Below are 21,258 nucleotides of genomic sequence, written 5' to 3' on the forward strand. Positions count from 1 at the left end.
ACCATTTTATTTGTGTTTTTGTCACTGATCCAGACTTTTTAGGAAAACCGAAGAACATCTGTTGTCCAAATACATTTGTGTCATATTCTGTTTGTCGTGCTGCTTTTTGATAGCTTGACAACTGCTTTGCAAACATCAATTTTTGTCTTAGAAATGTAGCATTTAGTAAAATATTTTTGGCCAATGTCTTGCCATTGGCAAATATTGGCAAAAATATGGCTGCATCAGAGATTGTGGCCATGTTTTTAAAGACTAAAAAAAGCACTGCACTGCAAAGAGGAAAAAGGTTGTGTGATAATGAGAGTAAGGAGATAGGGCACTCTTGTGAGTGCGGTAGAGTGTAAAAGAACAAAGGTATTGTCTTGTCAATTATGAGTTTTGGTAAATGTGATGAAGACCAGGACAATAAATGTCTGCCTAAGTGTATTACTAAGATTGTAGGAATTGCTATAGAACGTGTTGCAGATTCAGGTTCTCCCTGGACTATCGTCACCAAGGAATATTTTCTATTGAAATTTGGAAACACATTACATCTAGAGAAACTTACAAAATCTGACATCATAGCAGATATTTTTGATGGATCCACTATTCAGATCATCGGTTATGAGCGTGTCGTACTCGAGTTCAAAGAAAGGGTAGCTCAAATAAAGCTGGATGGGGCAATGAAAGGTGTGAATGTTTTAGGGTGGAGAAATTCATGAAGGTTAGGAATAATTTTAAACCCAGAAGTTAGGAACCTGAGTTACTTGTTACGGAAGGGAGTGATCAGTGTGAAGTGACTGATCATTTTCCTAAAATGTTTACAGACAAATTAACAAATTAGGGACATAAAATTAAGATAAAAGGAAATGTGTTAATAGTGAAACAGAAATTAAGAGGTGTGCTGATAAATGTGAAACAAGAGTTTAAGTAAATGCTTAATTATGTGATGAAAGATGGCATAATTGAGGAGATTGAAACTTCTGAATGGGTGTCTTCCATAGTTTTGGCTTAAAAGGCAGACCAAAACTTGAGATTGTGTGTAGACCTGAGGTATTGAATGCAAAAATCTTAGTAGATTGTCATCCTCTGTCTGTACATTTGTTGGAGGGGGCTAAACTTTTCTGTACTTTAAATGTATGGTCTGCTTATCAGATTCAATTAACTGAGGATTCTAAATATTTCACTGCTTTTCTTACAACACGGGCTGCACCAGTTTAAAAAAAGGCCTTTAGATTTCGCCTCTGTGGCACCAGTTTTTCAAAGGCCAGTGTTCAACATATTCAGGGATGTTGATAGTTTTGTGAAATGCTTCATGAATGATATCCTTATTTTTATTTTTTAAATAACAAGGACATTTGGGCCATATTTGAGAAGTATGTAAAAGGTTAGAAAAACATAGGCTAACTTTGAAAGGAACTAAGTGCAAAATATTTTGTAATTCTGTAGAATAGTTAGGTAATAATTTGCCTGTAGATGGGGTGGTGCCTAAGAAGTTGCTTGTTGATGCTACCATCAAGGTGCCAGACAACAAGGAAAAACGCTTTCACTGGGTTGTTTGAGTACTAGAATGTATTTATTAAGGATTTTTGCGACTAAAGTGAAACCTTTGAGAGAAATGACAAGTAGAAATGCTTAATTTGTCTGACCCGATAGACAACAAGAAGCATTTCAACAAATTAAAATGGATATTGTAGAAACTCCTATGTTGAAACTGTTCTGCGTGAATGAGGAGTGTATCTTCACTGTTGATGCAAGTTTTTATGGTGTTGGAGGAGTATTATCACAAAAGTGTGAAAAGGAAGTGTTAAATGTGGTGTTTGCGTCAGTGACTCTTAAGTATACAGAGAGAACATATGCTGTGATTGAGAAAGAGTTGTTTGCATGTGTTTTGCGATATTTAACATTTTTTAAACTGTGTGGATTAGTCGATTCACATTGAGAACAGATCATAAGCCTTTTGTAAATATATTATCACTGAGAGTTGGGTGGAATGTCAATGCACACATTGCAAGGCATACTTCAGGGTTGCAGGAATTTAGTTTCAAAGTTGACTGTGTACTTGGGAAAAGTAATGCAGGGATGTGGAATTCCTATCGCCCGGGGCATCTTGTTTGGGGTCAAGGGCAACAATTTTTTATGTTTACTTTGTCCTTGGGACAAGTAGGCCCAACCCCCTGCAGCACAAACCCTTTGGCTGCCTGTTTACAGAGAGTTGAACTCTCTGCAGTTGAGGTAATGTGTTTCCAAAGGATAATGCTGTTCGAACTTGTATTTATGGTTCATTATTTGAAAGCCTTCATTATTAGGGTGCGTGCTGTAAATAAATGTTTTAAGGTCACACTTCACTACTGACGTTGGTTCCAGTACAAAAAAAAAAAACGTGTACACACATGTTTGAAAAGTTTAGGCTAAGAGGCTAAGTATAATGCTCCCAGAATGCTCTCTGATTATATGCAAATGAAGTGTCATTTAGTAAAATGTGTTGATGCATGCTAGTATTTCCCAAAAATATTTCTAATGGAAAATCAGTGTAACCATTTTCAACACAATTATGGGAAGCATGAAAATAAACAAACACTGACAAAGCCAACTGATCTGACATATTTTTATAAGTCTTTTAGTTTCATCAATGCGTGTCTTGTTTTGACATGGCTTTTGTAACACTTTATTGTTGTGGGAGCTACCAGGCCCTCAACATTGTAACAAACATTGGCAAAACCCCCCAAAAAAGTTTTTGAACTCTTAAAGCACACGTTGCCACCAGCGGCATAACAAAGGCCCCGCAGCCGCCCTCCAGGGGGCCCCGTCAGCACAGCACCTGCCCTGAGTGAGTCTGGAGAGGGGGCTCCTCCATGTTCTTTGCAAAGGGGCACCCTCCAGTTTCGTTATGTCACTGATTGCCACTGTAGTTCCTGACACTGAACAAAACTACTTTGTGTGGCAATATGCTCCTTGTGGAAGAGCAGAATGCGATCACTCACAGTAAAGCCAGCCGAAAGAGAGAAAAATAGAAGTTTAATAAAAACAAAATGTCTTTGTTAACACCAGACCTAATTAGGGACCAAGACTCACATGTAGGTAGCTTTTTGCATGTCGCAAACAGCGACTTTCGCTGTTTGCGACGTGCAAAAAGCACATTGCGATGCACAAACCCAGTTTTGCGATTCAGTAACCTGGTTACCGAATCACAAAACGGGTTTGCGACTCGCAATTAGTAAGGGGTGTTCCCTTCCTAATTGCAACTCGCAGTGCAATGTAGGATTGTTTTGTGACCACGAACGCGGGCGCAAACCAATCGCAGTTTGCACCCATTTCAAATGGGTGCTAACACTTTCGCAAAAGGGAAGGGATCCCCATGGGACCCCTTTCCCATTGTGAATGTCACTGTAAACATTTTTTCAGAGCAAGCAGTGGTCCTGTGGACCACTGCCTGCTCTGAAAGAATGAAACGAAAACGTTTCATTTTTCGTTTTTGTTATGCATCTCTTTTTCCTTTAAGAAAACGGGCTGCATTACAAAAAAAACTGCTTTATTGAAAAGCAGTCACAGACATGGTGGTCTGCTGTCTCCAGCAGGCCACCATTCGTGAGGGGGTCGCAAATTGCGACCCACCTCATGATTATTCATGATGTGGGCATTTGCGAAGCCCTTGCGAATCACAGATGGTGTCAAGGACACCATCCTACATTCGGATTTGCGACTCGCAATTTGCAGGTCACAAATCTGAACCTACCTACTTGTGGCCCCAAATTCTTAAAGAAAGTCACAAAAGTGCACCCATGGTATATGTCGTACCCCTATAAAATATTTGTGAACTGTATTTTAGCGTGGGTAAATACGATGTGTAGATTTGCTCATGTGAAAATCTATTGAGCATTTGCAAGTTCATTTTCCCTCCAGCCACTTTCTTCCCAACCCTGGAAGAAGTTCTAATTCTGCCATTGTCAGGAGTAAATGTCCAACCTTTCTTATTATGGGAAAATATTAGAGAGAAGCTGGTAAAAATCTTTAAAACATGCAGGTTAGTAGGTTTGCAGACTCAAAGGCATTCCAGCCCTGGAACTATTGCTTACTGCTTCCTCCAGCCCCAGTATGCAGATCTGCAGAAAGGTGGCAAAATAAGGAAATTTCTACAGTAGGGATTGAAACTCCAAGTATTCAAGCCCTACTATGGTAGTAGCCCTGGCATAATCAGAGAGGCTATTAATTGCTGCCATAATTTGTCGCCACACTACATGGCACCAAAGGGACAAGTAGATCTTTTTACAGGACAAGTAGATTTGAGAAGCAACCTGTCCCCTGGACAAGTAGATATTTTAATAAATTCCACACCCCTGTAATGTGACTGCAGACTGTGGAAATAGGCTAAAACAGAAGCACTCCAGTAAGGTATTAGGATTTTATATAAGGATTACATTTTATAATTTATAGTTATTCTATTTTTGTGTGCTTCATAATTGTCATAGACCCAACATATTTAAGGAGGGAGATGTGTTGCATATTCATGTTTTATACTTGTGTGTTAAGTTGTGTGCATTGTTTGACTAAACATTCTGAGCAGGGGCTGTTATGACTGCTTAGAATGTAGAATACTAGAGAATCATTTTTCCAGTTGATCTGAAGACATGCCATCTACTGATTCTGAGCTGCTGTAGGAACGATATGTTATCTACATTTTGGTGAATTTCTACTTTGCAACAAGCAGGTTAGCTTGATAATTTCCAAGACCATATATTTAAGTAAATATGGTCTATATGATCAGCAACCGATCATGTGTATTATTAAGTGGGATATATTCTCCATCACCCATAGAGCTCACCTTTCCATACTGTTGGATATGTGTGTGCATTGATTCTTCTTCCTCACCAAGTGAATGGGGTATGTTCTGCTCTCCAGAATTTCCAGGAGAACATATTATTGCATTTGAGGTCATACCTAACCTGTGATTTTTATCTAGCTGCTTATAATGGCATCGTAGAATCAAACTATTTTCCTACAATCCCCGCAAGATGTGGGTCAGGGTACCTATGTCTCCACTATTCAACCTATGCTTGACCTTTTGGGGACTGTTTTTTACCTAAAAGATGTATAATGTCATTGGTTTGGAAACCTTCTTAGTGTTTCAATTGTGTGTATGCTTCATATTCATGAATTAGCGGAGACTAACATGCCTGTTCTCTGCCAAACTCAAAATGACTTGTAGTGCTGCCAATCATAAGGTTCTTACCCTGCCATGCAAACCCTGGATATTTCTTTTTGAAGGGTAGAAAGTAGAGGAGGCGGTTCATATTAAAGGCAGCTGTCCTTCCAGTCATGAATTTGAATAATTCCATTATACACCCCTATATTGTGCAAGACTCTCAAACAATATAGGGTAATTGGCCCTGTTTAGATCATTGTATCCCAAGGATAGGTATATCTCTAAATATCTAATAGCCTTGTTTGGAAATGGGGCCCTTAGTCTCCCCTTCTTTTGTCCTAAGAACGTCAGCATGGGATGTTGAGACATTTCCACGTTTACCATGAGGCCTAAGATTATCCAGTATTTATTTCTGTAATTTTTACAACAGAGCCTCAAGGGGTGTCTCTGGGTCTTCATTTGAAACCAATTTATCCATGAGATTTGAGAGCTTATACCAGGGGTCTGAGAGCTTATATCAGGGGTCGCCACACTGGTGGCTCATCCATAGAGGCAAATAAGCATTGCCCCTCTACCCAGGAGCTGCCACACAATGTCGAATGGATGCACTGTTAGTTTTTTTCAACTTTTATTTTCAAAATATTATATGGCTGCATGGCAATTTCTCAGTTCCATCTGTGTAGTGTCTTGATTTGCTTCTAGAGAACAAGGCTATCGTGAAGTTAAGTGTGCATGTTGGGTTGGTCAGAAGCTGTTGCAAACCCAATCTGACGTGCACTTTAAAGGCCTCTGACCAACGTAGTAGCAGAGAGTTTTTATGGCTAAGACTGTAGTATCCTTGTCTGTAATTGAGCATTGAGTTGTCCTGCTCCAGCCGACTCATGTTTTAATAGGAGTCTAATGCTCATTTTAAAGAGCAACTTGGCAGAGCTGGGCTGTAACAAAGCAAACTTTCACTGCACTGATTGCCATTGCAGTGGAATAGCATGGGGCTCTGAGAAGGCACTGCTGCTGAGCATGCCAGGGCGAGAACAGCACTGGGTGTGTGGCACTGCAAATGACAACTGACAGTGATGTAGCCCTTTACGAATCATAACTAGATGAGCTGTCACAATTGTAAAAAATAAGTCTGCACTGTTGAGCTGCTGTGCCAGAAACAGTAATTTAGTTCACTTTTAAGTAATGGCCTGTCAATCTTGAATCATCACTCCTGACCTGCATCAAGCACAGTTGTGTGTCTCTGGCCATACTTAGTATTGAAAGTATCCACGTTTATACACCAGTACATCGTAAACAGGAAATGAAAAAAATAAACCTCACAAATTTGCAGTTATTTTTATTTCCACAAAGTCATTAAAGTATTTAAAATAAGTCAAGGTGATTGTTTCTGAGCTTTTCCAAGAGGTCTCCCACTGAGATGTGGTGCTGCTCAATGATACTAAATTAAGTTTCAGAGACCTGGGGTTTTGGAGTAAGGTTTTTAGCACAGGATCTCTTATGTTATTTAAAAACGTCTAAATACAGACTTTTGAAGGTTTTAATCGTTTTCTGTGCTGTCTGGTGGTTGACAGCAAGTCTTGTCATTTGTTTTTTGTCTGCCAGGTAAAAATATCCACGAGCTTGTTGCCTTTGGAAATGCATAAATGCTTGTATTTTACACATTGTTTTTGTTACGGTAGTTCAGTTGGTTGCTCTTCCTTTTGCTATGATCACTATTTGCCCTCCAGAATTGAAAGAATTGGGCTTCCTCATCGCGTGGCATTTAGCCCTACCACTTTAAAATGTCATCAGCCGCCACAGGGTCCCCAACCCTCATGTTCAGTGACAATCATCGTAAGCTGCTAATCAGCACCCCCATATTTTAGCAACTAGGTTTGCTATTTTCCCGCACAACCTGCAATATCCGTATTCGCGATTTTCTATTTCTATTCTGTTAAAACAGAAAATAACGAATCACATTCTTTTTATTCCTCTGTCTTTCTATTTTATGCTGCACCAGCACAATAACGTGCCTACGCGTGCCTCATGTGCAACTTTGGAGCCGGTGGAAAAGCGCTTCTGTGGCAGGCTGGCACATAGTTGGCTGCATTCGCTGTTGATGTGTGCAGGGCTGACAGGGGAGATTCAGCCTTCCTCCGCTCCTTCTCACTGCCATGGAAATTTTGTTCGAGGGGAGAGAGCACGGACCCGAGACCTGTTTCTTATCCGTGTAGCACAGCTCAGTGACTCCATGTGACAAGCTACGCAGATGATTTTTTTTTTAAAGTCTTTTTTTCCCCCTAAAATTTACCTTAATCTTAAAGCTGGAGCTGGGCACGTGCAGTGTACTATTTTTGAGCTATGGATTTCTCACTCTATAGCATGTGGCGCGTTGCAATAGTTTCTTGCGGTGAACTGCGTTTTATAAGAATGTCGTGCCATGCACAAGGGGGAGGGTTTGGGCGGGGAAGTGGTTGTTGGGATGAAAATGTCAAATGTAGGGACACGTTTTTTTTCTGTACTTTGCAATGATTTATTTGGACATGGAGGTTGCTTTAAAAAGGTGAAAATAACAAAATCGGGTTAAGAATTTTTTTTTGGCCATCTTATAGAATTCGACCAACTTTTATATAACACCTCCCAACTAGCCTTTCCCATGTGTGCCCACAGGGTGCCGCTTCTCCTCGCTCTCTTAGCATGCCCTCTCTGCTGGTATCTTCACTCACCGAACAGCCGTCTGTGGCCCCTTGGGCTCCTTGCTCGGCTGCAGCCGGCTGTCCCTGCGGGTGTACCTGGCCCCGCGAACTCCAAGGCGTGGCTGAATCTTACACTCTCATCGGTCCCCACTGCAGTGTGGCCCAGGAGTCTGTTTTCCCCGGGCAGCAGCTCCACGCACCCCTGGTATTCCGGACGCTGTTCCCCTGAAGCGCATTTGGGACTCAGTGCATGAGACCCCTCGGCTGCAGCTGGGTGCCCCCTTCCTCATCCTGGCAGTGCCACTAGGATTCTTGGCCCATGACAGCAGTGCACAGCAGCACGTGTCTCAGAGTGAGGCAGACATAGAGATCTGCTCTAAGTGGGTGGAGGGTACTGATGAAATAGGAAAACCTCTTCCTCTCCTGCTTTCTGAGGAGCAGTTGCCCAGCATGTCCCCCAAAGCCATAAGAAACGACAGGGAGCGGAGCTGCTTCAATGCAGGGTATTGGCAGAGGATGCTATGGTAATGGTTGATGGGGTGAAGAAAGTAGAAAGTGATGACGGGGGGAGCGAACGTGATGGCAGCGTGTGTACGTGATGAGACTGGGCTATAACGTATAAGGATGAGAGCAATGACAGGTAAGGATGAGGGTGATGGCAGGGGAGGATGTGGTAGTCTCAGTGCTGTGATGGGAGAGGTTGGGGTAGTGGCACTTAGGGATGATGGCAGAGGAGGTGCTGAGTAATACAAAAAAGCCGTAGCTGTAATTCACCCCGTGTGTAATTCACCCTGTGTATAATAAGTCTACGCAACGTCACATGGTTTATCACTCAAAGATCAGCTTTAAATATTTAGGTATTCCATACCATACTTGTAAAGCACACATTCAACTTCAAGGGTATCTTGGAGCTGAAAAACAATGTTTGTTACCCAAGTCAATGATTGGGTTGTTGAACTGGAAATTCAAACCATTTTCTCCAAACATCAGCTTATGAGTTCTGAAAATGCACCCATTTTCATCTTGAATTCACAGTTTTAAATTACGTTATACATATAATTCAACCTAGCAAACACTTCTAATGTATTAGACTCCTGGACACAGGAGAGCTACTTACTGGTATCTGCAGAGCTCACAAGCTACTCGGAGAAGTCTTTCTTATACTATTCCCTGCACTCCAGTTTCTCTTGTGTTGTAATTCTCAGGTATAAGCTGTGCCAGTTGTTCCATGGACTGGGTAAACAAGGGTGACAATACCTGACACCCTTGTTAAATTCAGTAGTTTATTTCGGTGGTGAAACCCCATAAAAACAGACAATATAGTACAATACATGAATTAAAATATGCCAGAAATCTAAGTTTCAGATAAAACAAGCCGAGGCAAAGTCAATAGTTTTTGCCTTTGTGAGAGCTATTGGTTTGCTGATGTCTTTTAGCCATGTTGTACAGCAGCGTGCAGTAAAGTAGAGAAGAGTGAAGTGGCGTGCTATTGTGTAGCGTGGCCTGGAGTGGGGTAGAGTGACCGGCAGTGGTGTAGAGAGGGGTGGACTGGTGTAGAAAGGACTGGAGAAGAGTTGAGTGGTGTAGAGTGCAGTGGCATGGAGTAGAATTGAGTAGAGTGGAGTGGAGTGGAGTAGACTAGAGTGGCATTGTGTAAAACGGTGTATGGTGGCTTGGAGGAAAGTGGCATAGGGTGGATTGGAGTAGAGAAGTGGGGTAGAGTATATGACACTGTATGGAGTTGGATAGATTGGCACTGTGGAATGGTGTGTAGAATAAAGTGGCTGCGAGTGGCATACAGTGGGATGGTGTGGCACTACTTAAAGTAGAGTGAACTGGCATAGGGTGCAGTGGTGCAGAGTAGAGTGGCACTGAGTGAAATGGCATAGAGTAGAGAAGAGTAGAGTGATGTAGAGTACAGTGGCATAGAATAGAGTGGAGTAGAGTGGCATAAAGTGCAGTGGCATAGAGTGCATAGTGTAGAATGGTATAGAGTAAAAGTTGTGCAGGGTAGAGTGCAGTGGTGTAGAGTAGTGCAGAGTAGAATGCAATGGCGTAGAGTAGTGCCGAATAGAGTTCAGTGGCGTAGAGTGGGGCAGAGTGTAGTGTAGTGGCGAAGAGTAGAGGATGGGGCTGTTGAAGGGAAAAGGGGTGTAGAGGGGAGGAAACATACACTACATGCATGCAGATGTGGAAGATGGACTGGAAACACAAGCACTTGTCAATTGTAAATCTATTTATATAACACTTACCGCCTCTGGTGAGGCATTGAAACGCTTTTTGGCAAGTAGCAAGCTACTCTGGGACCCAAGATTAGTAGGTCAGTACAATTTTGTTTTCTTGTGCATTAGTTATGTTAGGTTTGTGCACTTGAGTTCATGTGTGTATAATAGAGTTTGGAGTAGGGCTAGAATGATAGGAGCGGATTTTAAAAGGGAAATTTGGCGTAGGGATTGAATGATGGGAATGGATTTAAAATATATGCACTTGTCATCTTACAAGGAAATAGTTTAAAGATTTTGTGTTGAACTGCTAGTATGTTGAAGCAGAATAAACATTTACAATGACTATATGCAGATGTGTGCCATGTAGGTTACTGAGTGGGTGGCTTTTACAGTACAGCCAGGCAACTTGCTTCATATGAAACGTTCTTCATTGACTCGAAGTTCACCAAGCACTGGCAAAGCCAGTAGATCTCGGTGATGCCAGAGCTGTTGGCTTTGTTAGTGTTAATATCTTTTAGCCATGTAGCCCAAGAGCACACAATTTAGTACAAAGCGTGTTAAGGCAGCTGTAAAGACACCTTAACATTTTTCTTGTAAAAAAAAAAAAAAAAAAGTCTCATATCAGTGGCATTTATGTTGCAAGTTTACAAATGAAAAAGGTATTCACCTAGTTTTTTTTAAAGCTATGTGAAACCGGATCCATCTTCCTTAGAGAAAACATTTTAATGGACGTATTAAACATTAATGCAGGAAACGCTGACATGGGAACAGTCTGTGTGTTGGAATGCTGGAGTATCTCCTGCACATATGAACTCGGATAAAGCAGCAACTTTAATGCATACACGCTTACAGGGGAGCAATCTGGGCTTTTGAATGCTGGGTTGGGGCTGGTGGAAGGGGGAAAGAGGCAACATGAGACGAAGGACAGAATGATTGAAAACACTTGTGTGGAGTGCTCAAACACAAAGAAAAAAGTTGCTCCTAAAACAGGAGCAGCAGATGGACACAAGTACTTGGTCCATGCTCTGGGGCAGGGCTAAACACCAAAAGAGGCATGACACATGCATGCCCTGGACAAATCGGGAGAAATGCTATGACAGCGACAATGGAGTGAGCAAATGGTAAGCCTATGGGTGGGCTGAAGCCCGCAGATTAAAAAACATGGCTCTTCGAGACAGCACATGCCCTGTCTAGCTGAGACGTAAAAATGGATCTTTTCATTTTCCCCATGAACCAATAGGGGCTCGGCTGGACTGTAAAGCAATTCAGTTGGATTCCTTGATCAGGGGGCTGCTGGTGCATAATTTAAAAGGAAGGAACACCATGTTTAGATCACTCTAAAGTGTAACAATTTGGGTAAACTGTATTTGGAAAAGTAGCAGGAGAGATGATCAACATGTTTATCTTTCCACTTATTACAGTTTTAACAGTAGGATTATACTAAAGCCAAAATTCTTAATGCCACAGAAGTAAATGATTTAAATAGGCATTACATAACGATAAACAGGAAACGTGTATTTTAAAGAGAAGCTTGTGTTGCGCAGACCTTCTTTTCTCAATGCTCCCAGTTCAAGTTTTTCATTTGCATGGCAGTACCTGTGGTACTGATTTTTACAAAACAAGACTACACATAGCCTAATTTAAAGAATAAACACAGACTGGGTGAGGTACTCATGCACATAATCTGTAAAGTTGACATCTTTGTCCTCAGGGGTTTGAGCACTCACTAGACTGCTGTTTACTTTGCCTCCAGTTCGTGCATCCCTGGGTGACACTACAGAGGGAAAGGGGATGTAGGGGGGACGTTTATGTCCACAGAGAATGAGAAGGTGTTGGTGATAAAGAGGAACTACAGAGCATGCACTTCCAGAGTGCATGCTGTTAAATGAAAATAAATAAAAAGAAATAAATAAGAGCACCTGTTAGCTAGTGGAAGGACACTCACCACAGCAAGGGCTACATGGTCCCTGCTCCACAGCAGGGACTAAAGACTCTGAAGTCTAGGACTAAGCCGGACGTCAGGAAGAGCAGTTTGCAAATAGGAAGCAAGCAAGCATGCAAAAGTGACATGGGAGCCAACCAATGCTAAGTAAAGGTGAGTAATGGACAGGCTCTCTTTAAGTTTTTTTTTGTTTTTTTTTAAATTGTGTTTTAAAATTATTATTTTTAAGGACAATAGGCGAAATGTATGAAGGACAATATGAATACATAATATGGAAATAAAAACTAAAAAATTACAAACACATCATAATATAGACTAAAAAATCCACTATGTAAATTCTTCTCTCTGCACTAGAAAGCAGTGTCCACAATTTTAATACCCTCAACAATATATTGTTACATTAAGTACGCCACTGACTAATAACCTTCAATATCAACCCTGGTCGTTTTCTAATCAACCAGCCCCCATATAAAAACCTACTTAAGAAAACTCTACAAGAAGGGAAGTTTCAGATTGGACAACTCTTAGGGCAGAATCATAATGCTGAAAGCCCAAGGAATGGCAGAGGGGACGAAACCACATCTTCCTTGGTGCAATATGTGCTGGGCAAATGAACATGTGAATGTGACACCTTTATCTTTTCCCCCTACCAGTAAGTGTATGTTTTTCAAGGTTGGAACTATTTACCAATATGCAGAACATAGAGGTTTGAGGAAAAGTCATAGTAAACCAACATTAGCTCAGGTTTTCACTGCATAGTTGTAAATGAATGTATATAATAATTATAGCAGATTCGTAATAGATTGCATTTCCTGGTGCTAGTACAACTGTCTCTGTTTATCAGTGAGCACTAGCTTTTACTACTCAGGAACTAAGGTACAATAATCGTTACTTAGTTATGTAATATAATTTATAGAGCATGGACAGAACCGATTTGAATTGAGTCTCGTAACTTGAATTACTAAAATGCAAATATAATTTGTGTACCAGAGAATCCTAGAGAGTGGTAAAATCGTGACAACCATCCATTTACTAGTTGGAACATTTCCAGGCAGCACACAGTAAACAAAATAATAAAAGAATAGCGTACTGTAGTGTGTATTTTCACCACTTTAGAAGCTATAAAAGGAATGAAACAAAAATTCGAGCACGATTGGAAAAGAACTGTCTTTGAGGAAAAGGTAACCTAGATTTAGTGTGTTTAAAGGTTGCAGGTGCACAGAACATCATGCAGTATTAAATGAAAGTGTATTGATGGGATTAAAAATAGTTAAGGGGCAGGAAAACCAGTTATTGCGACTTTTGCTAAGCAGGGAACTCAAAAATCTAGTAATATATTTGATAACTTGCAACTGGCAATGTTGAGCTCACTATTTTTACTGTTAAAGTGAAAGTGCATGCTAAGGTGGGAGAAAATGTAATACAAGTAAAGTGTAGTTCGGAGGAATCATTGAAGGCCTCTCTAGTTTGCAAACAAAGACACAGGTTAAAAAGGGAAATGTTCTTGTAGTCACATTGTTTATTGATAGTAATTTGTTTAAAAAGGTTTGGTGGACCCACAACTGGTGTGTGAATTCTGTTATTCTATTCGCTAGGCCACAGCAGTTGAGAAGGATGAGGAGTGGCATAGGTGTACAAATCTTTATTAGTCCTGAAAAAACCTTACCAAGTCTTGAGATCTTTAAATTCTTAAATTGTATTTTGATGACAGGTTCAAAAACAACACACACAGGGGGTTATTCTAACTTTGGAGGAGGTGTTAATCCGTCCCAAAAGTGACGGAAAAGTGACGGATTTACCACCAGCCGTATTACGAGTCCATTATATCCTATGGAACTCGTAATACGGCTGGTGGTATATCCGTCACTTTACCGTCACTTTTGGGACGGATTAACACTCCTCCAAAGTTAGAATAACCCCCACAGTGTCTTTCTACCACCTCTGGCATATATCTCTCTCTCAAAGGTTCGACTTCTTGTGCTCCAAGCCTAATTAGTTGAATTATTTAACCTAACCAACTTGAAACAGTTGGTCCGAGACCCCACTTGCTGGGAAAAAGAGAGAGAGAGCGCGAGAGAGAGAGAGACACTTGACTTAAGGCCTGATTTAGAGTTTGGGGGACTGTGTTAGTCCATCACAAACATAACTGGTATAACGTTCACCGTATTGCAAGGCTGGTATATCCTATGGCATTTGTAATTCGGTGAACAGGACATCCATCACTTTTTTCCGATGGAGTAACCAGTCCAGCAAACTTTAAATCAGGTCCTTAATCTTGCATTTACAGTTTTTGATGCTTGAACATATAACTAGTTAACAAAATCTGCTCTTCTCTTACAACTCTAAGCAGCAGCAACAAAGCTATCATCTCCTACGTTTAGGCCAAATTACATTCTTGCAAAAACCTTTGCTTGTTCACTTCCACCAAACTTATTGTTGCTCACTTCAGTTTAGAACATGCAACCTTGCACATGTGGGTACTACCGGATATTTCAGACTGTGAGATAAACACTAAAAATACACCAGTGAAATGTTTACTTGGTGAAAAAATTCGAAATTTTCTAAAACTGTCTTTCAGCATATTCTTTATACATTTTCGTCCTTTATGCCCTTTTCACTACAAATTTGAGCTTCACCAATGTTTGGAGGGGCTTCCACTGTCTTGACAACCTGGAAGAATAGAAACCTCAGAAAAGCTACTAAAATATCATTTAGAACTATGGCTGCCAGGAATGTTTGGGAACTTGAGGACCCTATAAAGTTGGCCTTATATCCAGGATACATAACTGGAAGAACTCTGATCCTTAATGGCTAAGGAATGCTGTCCAGTTTGAGGTTCTAAATCTTTTCAACCTCTTGGAAATCTTTGCTATAATGAAGCGTATCATCTTATGGGTAGTCTAAGCTCTGTGAAAACCGTTTAACCCAGTTGTCCTGCCCAATTTTGCTCTTTCTTCCTGCAAAATCCTCTAAGAATTGGTTCCCATGCAACTCTGTGATTGTTTAACGCCTCCTTACGAGTACTGGTATTGCAGAGTAGTGGTTCTTAACATGGAGTCCATGGACCCTTGGGGGTCAGGGCCACTTACCCAGGGTGTCTGCAACTGTCTAGAAAATTAATAGTATTCACAGATTTATAAGGTATAAACATACAAAAAAGCAAAATTGAAAACTTAGCTGCACAAATACAGCACTGGTATGCACCAACAAAAATAGAGCATGCACCAGTAGCAAAAAATGCAAAGTGATATGCTAAAGTCTAGCATATCAATTCGTCTTTCAGAAGTAAGACTACATTTTTAAAATCTCAAACCCCTTATTAAAATAAGTATTGTGATTTTTGCATAATTTTGTTTGTGAACTAAATGAAACATTCCTTAATTTGTGTATTTGTTTGATCTAATGTTTCTGTATTATCGCAAAAAATTGCTTAGGTGGGGGTCACTGGCTTTCCTTAGTGATTTATTGGGCTTTCGCAGAAGTCAAAAGGTTAAGAACAGATGTTGTAGACCATTGATTCACTCTTATGCACACATTATCTAAATCTGTCTTAACAATGCCTTTATTTTAATATGAGATCATTGTTTTCATTCCCCACATTGACAAAAGAATGTATTGGAGCAGAGTTGTCCATTACTGAAGGATCGTATTTGAGACTAATTTCCAGGATAACCATTGCCTATGTTCCACCTAGATTCAGTGTTTGTATCTTTTATGGATATCCTGAAGATCTGGATCTGAGGCTTCTCCAAACTTCCTAATATCTACCCTTAATCGTGGATGTACATTGAGCAGCCCTGTACTACAGACCCAAAGGTTTTTCAAAAGTAGCTGATGGATACGGCCCATGTGCTCCTATTTGGTTTCATTGTGGCCCCATAGTAAATTATGTAAAGATAGTACTCTTTGATTGCATTCAGCCTGAAATAAAGTCCTTTTAGGTATTCTGTGACAGAAGATTAATACAGCTGTAAAGCTCTTCATCAGGAGCTGGGGGGTTCAGAGTAAATTGCTAAGCACAGTTTTCTTTCAAAAATGCACCTCATGATGATTACAATGATTGCTAGAAAAAACACAGTTGGTGCTTACCTGGTGGGTATAATTCTCATTTTTCTAGTGATGTCTGACAGTTCTGAAGCAGCTTTAGCATCAGCTGCTTAAGTTATAGATACATTTGTTTTGGGAACATGATTGTATGTCTTGCATAAGGAATCTACATTGGACCGACAATGAATCCATGCACAATGTTATTGAAGTGGTGTAAGATTTTCCTGGCTGCATGCAAACATTTGTCTTTATGCAGTGGTGTATAACCTTGGTAGAAAACCCCATACTGGATTAAAGGCTAAAGTGTGGGGAAACAACATCGGGGGGGGAGCAACATTGCTGGAGTGTGTGGAAAGCAACACAGCAGGGGAGGAAGAGTGGTGGGAAGCAGCATGGAGGAGGGTTGGGGAGGAGAAGGAGGATGAGGGTTGCAGCATGGAGGGAAGGCTAGGGAGTAAGAAGCAATTTGCCAGAGAGCAATGTAGAGCAGATGGAGGAGAAGCACGCATGTGAGCAAGCAATTGGAAGGAGTACGGGTGTGTGGAGGAGAAGCAACAGGTGGGAGAGGAGGGCAGGGGTGGTGGGAAGATGCAATGGGTGAGAGGACTTTAGGGAAGGGGAATCATAGAGATGGAAAACACATTCATTCTCATGGAGTGCTTACACAAAAAGTACAAAGTAGTTCCCTGACAGTGAACACGAGAATCAGGCAATCAAACACAAGGTGAACAGACATTGTTCTGTAGAAGGGACAAACACAAGATTGACAGAAAAATAATCAAATAACAAGCAGCAGGAAAATGAGAGTGACAGTAAAGCCAATCGGCTCCTCATCCCTATATATTCTTGGTAAGCCCACAGTATGTCCTGCGACAGACAGCATATGCGCTGTCTAGTAGGCTTGACCTAAAAAGGTGTAGTTCCTATGCTGATTTTGTGATTTATTGCATGAGTGTCTAATTTTACTTGAAGCCCCCTTTGCACTCTATACATTTGTTTTTTCTGCTTTTTTTTATTTTATTTTTTACCAGCAAGGCTATAGTAGTAATTATTAATCATGGTCTACGCACTGCTCATCTTGCCACAACAGTTAGCCTGTTAACAATTCTGCAAGAAAATGTCATTTGCTGATTAGATATAGTTAAATTGTGTCGTTTGCTTCTATTTCAGTTTCACTTTTATAAGCTTTTCTTTTGTAATTTGTATTTATTTTAGAATAGTCCTCATCAGCGGCAGGAGGTCCTTCTGTAGCATATTTTCTGTGCTACCTTATCAAGACTGTGCCCATGTTAGGTATGTATATGTTTTCAATCAACATACATTCAGCCATGTGCCATGCAGGTCTGTTTGTAAAACAAGTTTGGTTGCAGAAATGTGTATTTAGCCTAGACATCATGTATGTGTTTGCCACATTATGAAGTTGACAACTTCTTTCTGGTCATAACATAATTTATTAAAAAATGATCAGTGCTGAAGTTGTGTAAAAATACATGAAAAGTTAAAATACACAGTAGTTGTGAAAGTAGTTGTTTACATATTTTGTAATTTAAAAAAAATAATTTTTGTGTAATTCAAAATTCCTTACTCAGCTGCACTGCACCGGTTCAGCTAAATTAAGCAGGTTATCCTCACAATTTGCAAACAACTATGGCCTTCCTCGCCCACCTTCCTAATTGTGGTTTACAAATACTAGTGAGAATTAATACCTTGCCCTATGTTTTCATTATTTAGGTTTTGAAAGTCTTTCAAGTTTTCTTGCATAACATCCTTTTTGAGTCTCGTGCAATGGAAAAGTTGTTACGATGATGTAGAAAGACACAGAAACATTCAGTCATTCGTGTTGGACAAACGTTTCTACTGTGGTACTTGTATAACTTGTATAACAAGTACCTAGCCAAAAGACAGTGCGGCGCTGTACAGGGTAAAGGCAAAGAGGCAGTTAATGAGTGATAGGGACAGTTGGGTTCTGAGAGTGAAAGTGGACTATTACTTTGTTGTGATGTGGTGTTCCTTAATGAGGTATGTCTTTAGCTCTTTACAAAAATTAATCAGAGGTGGAGTGGTCATGTTGGATATGAGTATGTTTTTCTTGATCCTTAGTAGATGGAAAAGGCCGAATGCCTTTTTTTTTTGTTTTCTACACTTCTTAATCTTCAGTCTAATGGTGTCTAGATTCAGTGATGGCGAGAGCCACCGGGAATGGTGAGCTTTTCTGAAAGAATGCAAAAAAGTGATGGACTGAATGCTTGAATTAATCTCAGAGACTTGTGCTACATAACAGTCTATTGTTTATTTTCCCACTAAGCCAAATTAGACCTAGTCATATGCAAATCAACTCTGGTCCTGCTCCAACAGAAAAGTCCATGCTGAACTGCTAGCCAGGTCCTCTCTGAATCAGAACACAAGCAATCCAAGACCAGTTTTGGCTTATCTAGTGAATTCTCATTCTAGACACAAACACTTACTTATTTCATGTATGCAATTAACTTGTTTTCTCTGAGCTGTTATTGTTAATAACAATCCATCCCACCATTTACAATAATATGTCTTTGAAACATAGTTTGCACTGTAACTGTATCCCTCAGATTTGTGTTTTTAATGAGCTTCAAATGGAGATATTAAATTCAAAACGTATTAATTAAAATAATATTTTGCGAACATCAACTATGTTTTAGTAAGAGTGTGTGAAATTGTAAATGTGCAGGCAGCATTTGGTGAACTTTGTTTTCTGAACTTCCTAAAGTTCAGATGTTTCAGAACTTCATCTCACTTTGCCTTATAATAAAGCTCCCACTTTGAGAGTGAAATCTCCAACAGAAAGTGTATATCCAGGATTCTTCCACAAAAGCCAAAAAATAGCCTTTTTCAGGTTGTACCAGTTCCTGGAATATGCACACACAATGTCCAGAAATCCTGCACAACTCTTTATGAGCAGCTGAGAAAGCCAGCTAATCTTACCATCTCAGAATGAGCCATAGAAGTCGGGCTCTGAGCAAAATTACAGCCTAACCAAGGAACAGAAATGCGAAAATATAAATTGATCTATGTATTAATACCTTTTGCTCTGTGTGAAAGATTTTGGGTTACATTCAGTAAATGTTACACTATAGTAAGGCTATTGGGTCAATTGTGTTGCTTGATTCATAATCATATAGGTAGAGCTGGGTGAGATTTTAATTACGCAGAGTAATTTCCATAATTCTGCACTACTCTTTGATGGGGAATATTAAATTTCCTAGCTACCATGAAGGAAAGTTTCAGTTCTATTAAGGACGCGAGGGTGAGGATTATGCTTTACTTTTCCTTTATTTTCCAGTCATCAGCCTTAAGAAAACATTAATTTCAAAGACTACAAATCCCATAAGTCTTTGTAGCCACCAAACAACCATAGAGATACAGTCTTATAAGTATGGTCATCCAGAACCCCACTTCCTCTTTCTTCGAGCATGCTTCCTGATCCAGGTACCTTTCAAAAATCCAGTTTTTGTTCCGATCCTGCGAAGGAAACAATCAATGTAATACAAATGCTGAACAAAAAGTCCTGAAATCATGCGTCAATAGTGATCATGCAGAAAAACTGTAACTTAGACAACGAAGGTATATAGCAACAGCATAAAGTCTCAATAATAAAGAGAGTTTAGTATAGCAGAAGGAAATCAAACAGAAATATACTTATCCCAAAGTCGTGGTGACAAAAAATAGACTGGGAGGGTGAGCAGTAAAAGTATGGGAGGGATAATATTTGCCTCCGTGTCCTTAATAGAGTTGAAACTTTCCTTCACAGTAGATAGGGAATTCTATATACTGTGTCTGGAATGGAGGCTCAAATTATGCTAGTTTGAATCTGATTGACAATTAGAGCAGCCATGCTGGCAATTATATTAAAATAGAAGGTTTTAAATGTAGATTCTGAAGACCAATTCGCCTCTCTGAGAGTATCGTCCAGTCTACCTCCCAGAGAGAAAGCTTTGGAGGCTATGGCTCCCCAAATAGAATGGGCACCAAAAGATGTCAGTCCCAGCTTTCTGAAGGACCCATCGAACTCAACGGTCACTGGTAAAAGCTGACAGAGGTTTAAAAGGTTTTTTGAGCGAGAGAAACAAAAGAGCCATCTAAGCCGGCCGATACTCGTTCGTCATGTTCTCAAATGCTCTCAAGCAACGGAAAACACAAAGTTTGGGATGGTCCAGAAAGGAAGGATAAGGAGCAACCCTGCTATTGGGTTTTGTGCATCTGGAAACTGTTAAAGAAACTCCTTCTGTGTGGCGTAATGTTAAAGGCATGAACATCTGACACTCATTTGCAAGAAATTAGACATAATAACATGGCCAACTTCCCTGAAAGTACCTTACGAGAAAGGTACTGGTTGTCTTGTAAGATTGGAGCATATGCAAAACTATGTTAACATCCCAGAGAACGGAGTACAGTGGTTCAGGTGGAACTGACAATCGGATACTCCTAAGCAGGCGATACACCACCTGGTGTTCCTCTGTCAGGACATCGTAAAGGGGAATGTGACCCGCAGAAATAGCCAGTCTACTTGCGTTTATAGTACAGTATTCCAACCCCGTGTCCGCTAGCTCAGATAGGAAATTGACCACCTGTACTACATCTGCACCCACGGGATCCAAATCCTGTTGTAAACACCAAATCACCACCTATGCCAGGCTGATCCGTATTGTTTGACTGTAGAGTCACACCAGGCTCATTTGATGAGGGCAGTAACGTGTTCCAAAAGCCCTATGATTTCTCAGTGACCCCTGTAATCTTTCTCACCATCAGAGTGAGACTGTTGCCCTGTAGGGAGTAAGTTGCCTTGCGGATCCCTCAACATCTGAGGGGTCTGGGTAAGTTGGATTGGAAAAGTCATGGACAGTTCCAGAAGAACTGGAAACCAGGCTTGAGATCTCCAGAGCGGTGTTACCAGGACCACCTCCACGTTCTGCTGCTTGCCAAGGGCCGCCAGTCTGGTTATCATCGAAAAGGGGGGAAACGCGTAACCCCTGAATTGAGACCAGTCCTGGAGAAAGGCATTGGTTGCATCTGCCAGAGGATCTGGATGCCAGCTGACGAAAAGTAGTTGAGGCAGGATGCAAAAAGATCCACTTGGCAATGGCCCCACCAATCCATGATCTGCTGAAAAAGAACTGGGTCCAACTGCCAGTTGCTATAATCCTTTAAATGGTGAGATTGCCAATCTGCCATTTGATTGAGCTTCCCGGGAAGGTATTGAGCTATCACTTAGAG

General features: G+C 40.5%; 1 protein-coding gene across 2 annotated transcripts in view; it reads left to right on the plus strand.

The window, feature by feature from the left end:
* CABLES1 (Cdk5 and Abl enzyme substrate 1) overlaps positions 1 to 21,258 on the plus strand; it is a 442,043-nt gene that overhangs the window by 202,243 nt on the left and 218,542 nt on the right. For both annotated transcript variants that reach the window (XM_069220017.1, XM_069220018.1), the window contains exon 4: positions 17,227 to 17,304. In XM_069220017.1, the coding sequence (XP_069076118.1) occupies positions 17,227 to 17,304 (78 nt within the window). The remainder of the gene's footprint in view (positions 1 to 17,226; positions 17,305 to 21,258) is intronic.

Source organism: Pleurodeles waltl, chromosome 2_2 (assembly GCF_031143425.1).
Source record: "Pleurodeles waltl isolate 20211129_DDA chromosome 2_2, aPleWal1.hap1.20221129, whole genome shotgun sequence".
Classification (NCBI taxonomy): Eukaryota; Metazoa; Chordata; class Amphibia; order Caudata; family Salamandridae; genus Pleurodeles; species Pleurodeles waltl.